Genomic DNA, 3,496 nt, shown 5'->3' with positions numbered 1-3,496 from the left:
TATTGTTGAAACCATGGGCGTTCTACTTACTAGTACCATTTACGTGCCGCCACGCGTCCCCATTTTTTATTAGCTAGGAGGCGCCGTCTAGGGTAGCTATTTGAGTAGTACGAGAGGCGTGCGATCAGACCCCTGTGCGTGCTTATCGGGAGGAGAGCCCTTTGACCTCCATCTGCCGTCCACCTCTCTCCCAAGGTCTCCATTAATGGCGCCCGAGCCTCTGTTTAATGGCGTGGCTATGTCTCACTCGACTGAGATTTAAGAGAGAAAAAAGAAAATATGAAAGCACGGATCTTGATGTAAGATCCGACGGACCTATATAGCATCTACTGCGACTTATAGCAAGACTGATGAATATATAAGGACGATTAATTTTTTTTGATCAAAGAAGGGCTTGTCCCTTCCGATTTTCATTACTGAAAACCACCACAATTCACAAGAAGTTCAGCACAACTCCAGCCTAACACGAAGGACTAAAAGCTACCAGATTGAAATCGCAACATCCCAAGAGGCCAACAAAGGCCAAACATCTGCGCTAGAACCCAACATTACAACCGACGACACAATCCACATCCTAAACCGATTATTACATCAAAAGAAACCAGGAAACTGAAGGAAGCCCATCAGCAACTAGAAGAACAGCAACGCCAGGGTCGCCACAGCAAGAGTTTTCTTCATCCCAGCCTAGCAACATTGATCTTCCACAGAAAGATAAGGACGATTAATTGTCTTACATAATTAGAAAGATAATTTAAAAAGCCACATGCGTCTACGCACAAAATACACAAGGGCAAAAGAAGAAGGAAGACAAGGATCTGGCTCACTGATCTCTACTTTCTTGATGGGTTGCTGCAGGCCGCGGGAACTAGTCTCCGCGGCGAGCGGCGATGAGCTCTTTCGTGTCCTCAAGACGCTGCTTGGGAACATCCACGGATTCCTCCACCAGCCTTGGGCGCTCGTTGCGGAGCATGTCATTCTCGTCCATAAGTTTCTTGACGATGACGCCGGTCCTCTTCAACAAGGCACTGGTCTTCTCCTGCTGGTCTGCACTTCGGACGATCTTCTCCCTCAGCAGGTCACGCTCGGCCCGGAGCCTCTCATTGTCCTCCCTTAGTGCGCCGATAGCCTGTTCAAATGAGGCTTTCATGTCGTGCTACAACCTCGCAAAACGGGAGATCTGATCCATCTCGCCATGGAAGATCGCATGCATGCGCCTGTAACAGTCATCGCCTGCATGCGAGAAATTTTCCCAGGCCGCCGCGGCGCGGCGGGACATCTCTGCTGCATTCGTGGCATGGCGGGACATCTCTGCTGCTTCCGCGATGCGGCCGGACCAGTCTGCTGCATCGACGGCGCGGCGGGACCTCCGTGCTGCTTCAGCGGCGCAGCGGGACCTCTGTGCTGCTACTTCCGTGCGGCGGGACATGTCGGCTGCTCTCGCAGCGAGGCGGTACATCTCTCGTGCTTCCGCTTCCATGCTCGCCTCTCCCTGGTGGCAATCTCTCGACCCAGAACTCACGCTGGCCATGGCAAACGCAAGGGAAGGATGCTGAATGGCTTGTTTGTTTTTGTGGATGAGGAGTTGAGGAGGAATGCGCAGTCATCTTGGCATACTAGTATTTATAACCGAGTACTAATACACTCCTAAGTGGGAAACCGTTTAGGTTGTGATCGGTCTGAACAGGTTTGCAATTCAATATAGCGTGGAGTAATTTGGAATGTGACGAGACACAAGCTCAAAATTTATTGACGGTTCAAGTTTCGAAGTGCGGCACTATTCCCGGATGGAGTACTTCTTTTTCTACTCTCTCCTTTCGGTTTTATAGGGCTTATCTCAAAATTTTAGTTTTTCCATTTTATAAGGCTCAATTTGGTTGTTCCCCAACACATGTTCAGATTCCAAGGTGCATTAAATCATTGCATGCAAGTATTAAGAGAAAATTGACCAATGCATGTACTTTATGCATGCATGCATTAAAATTAATGCATTGATAAACATAATTTTTTATCGCCACCAAAACCCACCATTTCTTAAGCTAAAGTAGACGAAGGTAATCCCTATATTAGCATATTACTAAGATAAACAGAAGGCACTGTAGAAACATTTAGGACGTGAGCTTGTCAATCTGAATGTGGAGGACACAAGCTTAGCCCCGGCCAGCAGCTTGGGCGGAACTGTCAAGAAGGCCAGCTCCTGCACGTCGATGTCGCCGGGATCCTTGCTGCTTGTCACCTCCATTTCCACCTTGATGGCGTCGGTCGTGCCTTTGGGCTCCCCCGGCGGGCCGTTCGCCCACAGCTTGGCCACGTAGTGCGGCAGTGGGGACGCCCCCGCTCTGATGCAGACGACCGACACGATTATAGGCGCGCCGATGTCGAGCACGCCGCCAACCAAGAAAAACGTGCGGCGGTCCTCCTCCGCGAACAGCAAGAGCCGTGGCTCCGACAGTGGCACTTGCAGCTAGAGCACCTTGCCGTACTGGATCCTGTGCACGGGCATGGGATGCGCGGTGCTGATGTGGTGGTAGAGCGCCAGCTGCGGGCCTTCGTAGCCGCAGACGGGCATGGGGCATTTGCAGGGCGCGAGTGGACACACGCTCTGGTGATCGGCGAGCTTGTGGTAAGTGACGTATCGGTGATCTCGCCCTCCTCGTGCACAACCATCTCTCGACTTGGGCCGGGGTATTACAAAGCTTTACCGTCACATATTTTATACTACTTCAAGGTGCATTAAATCAACACATGCAAGTATCAAAAGGAGAATCACGGCATGCATGCATGCGTTGTAATTAATGCATCGGTAAACGCAAATTATTGAAATATATCGAGTGCAGTGCTTTGATGTGTCGCGTCAACTCATACATCAACGAGAAGTTTGATTATCCTCTCCCTCCCTGACTTAACTGCACCTGCCTTTGGCTGTATGACAGGTTGGCCACACACCTGTCGGGCCCACCTGTCATACACGCAAAGGCAGGAGCGTCCCTCCCTCGCCCATGAGCGTGGTGGCTGGCAAGACTAGGAGGAGCTTTCGCTACACGCTCTCCCTCCCGCACGCGGTGGACATGCAACAGTTCAATCGGTGTCAGATGGCCAGAAGCGTACTGTAGTACTCCTCCAGTGCAGTAGTACTCCATCATTGTTCGACTTCCCGAAGAGGCGAAGAGCCAAGCGCAGCCCGGACGCTCGTGTATATACCGCATCATTCTTTGCTCCTTCTTACTACTTCGACATGTGGGAGAGCCAGCATCCGGGTCGACGTGTCATGCACCAGATTAGAGCGCGGAACGGAAGGGGGGCATCACCCCGGTCGGACCGCCAGTAATTCATGACTATAGTGAGTGGTCATATCACAAGTCTTACCAGCAGTAACGCGCCATCAAATCGCTCAACCTCCTCGCCTCTCTGTCAAACCGCCTACCCGAAAACTGCCGCGCGTACTGCCCGGGAAAAGCCCCGCCCTCAACTTTTAACTACGCGAAAATAGTTCGAGCTT

The 3,496-nt window shown here is 51.3% G+C and overlaps 1 protein-coding gene across 1 annotated transcript; it reads right to left on the bottom strand.

Annotated features, from left to right (window-relative positions):
- Window positions 1-630: 630 nt before the first annotated feature.
- On the bottom strand, window positions 631-2,566 carry LOC147986234 (uncharacterized). The gene is made up of 3 exons (XM_087541929.1): window positions 2,471-2,566; window positions 2,144-2,416; window positions 631-684 (listed from the first exon to the last, which is right to left on the bottom strand). The coding sequence occupies exons 1-3, from the start codon at window positions 2,564-2,566 to the stop codon at window positions 631-633; spliced, it is 423 nt and encodes a 140-aa protein (XP_087398055.1).
- Window positions 2,567-3,496: the final 930 nt, after the last annotated feature.

This window comes from Triticum urartu, chromosome 2A (assembly GCF_056163025.1).
Source record: "Triticum urartu cultivar PI428250 chromosome 2A, HENAU_Tu73, whole genome shotgun sequence".
Classification (NCBI taxonomy): domain Eukaryota; kingdom Viridiplantae; phylum Streptophyta; class Magnoliopsida; order Poales; family Poaceae; genus Triticum; species Triticum urartu.
This window is presented reverse-complemented; position numbering and strand designations above follow the sequence as displayed.

Coding starts and splice junctions, on each gene's coding strand:
- LOC147986234 (XM_087541929.1), bottom strand. CDS start 2,566: ATGCCCGTCTGCGGCTACGAAGGCCCGCAGCTGGCGCTCTACCACCAC. Junction 2,417..2,470: donor ACAGGATCCAGTACGGCAAG/GTGCTCTAGCTG, acceptor CTGTTCGCGGAG/GAGGACCGCCGCACGTTTTT. Junction 685..2,143: donor TGCTGGCCGGGGCTAAGCTT/GTGTCCTCCACA, acceptor CAATGTTGCTAG/GCTGGGATGAAGAAAACTCT.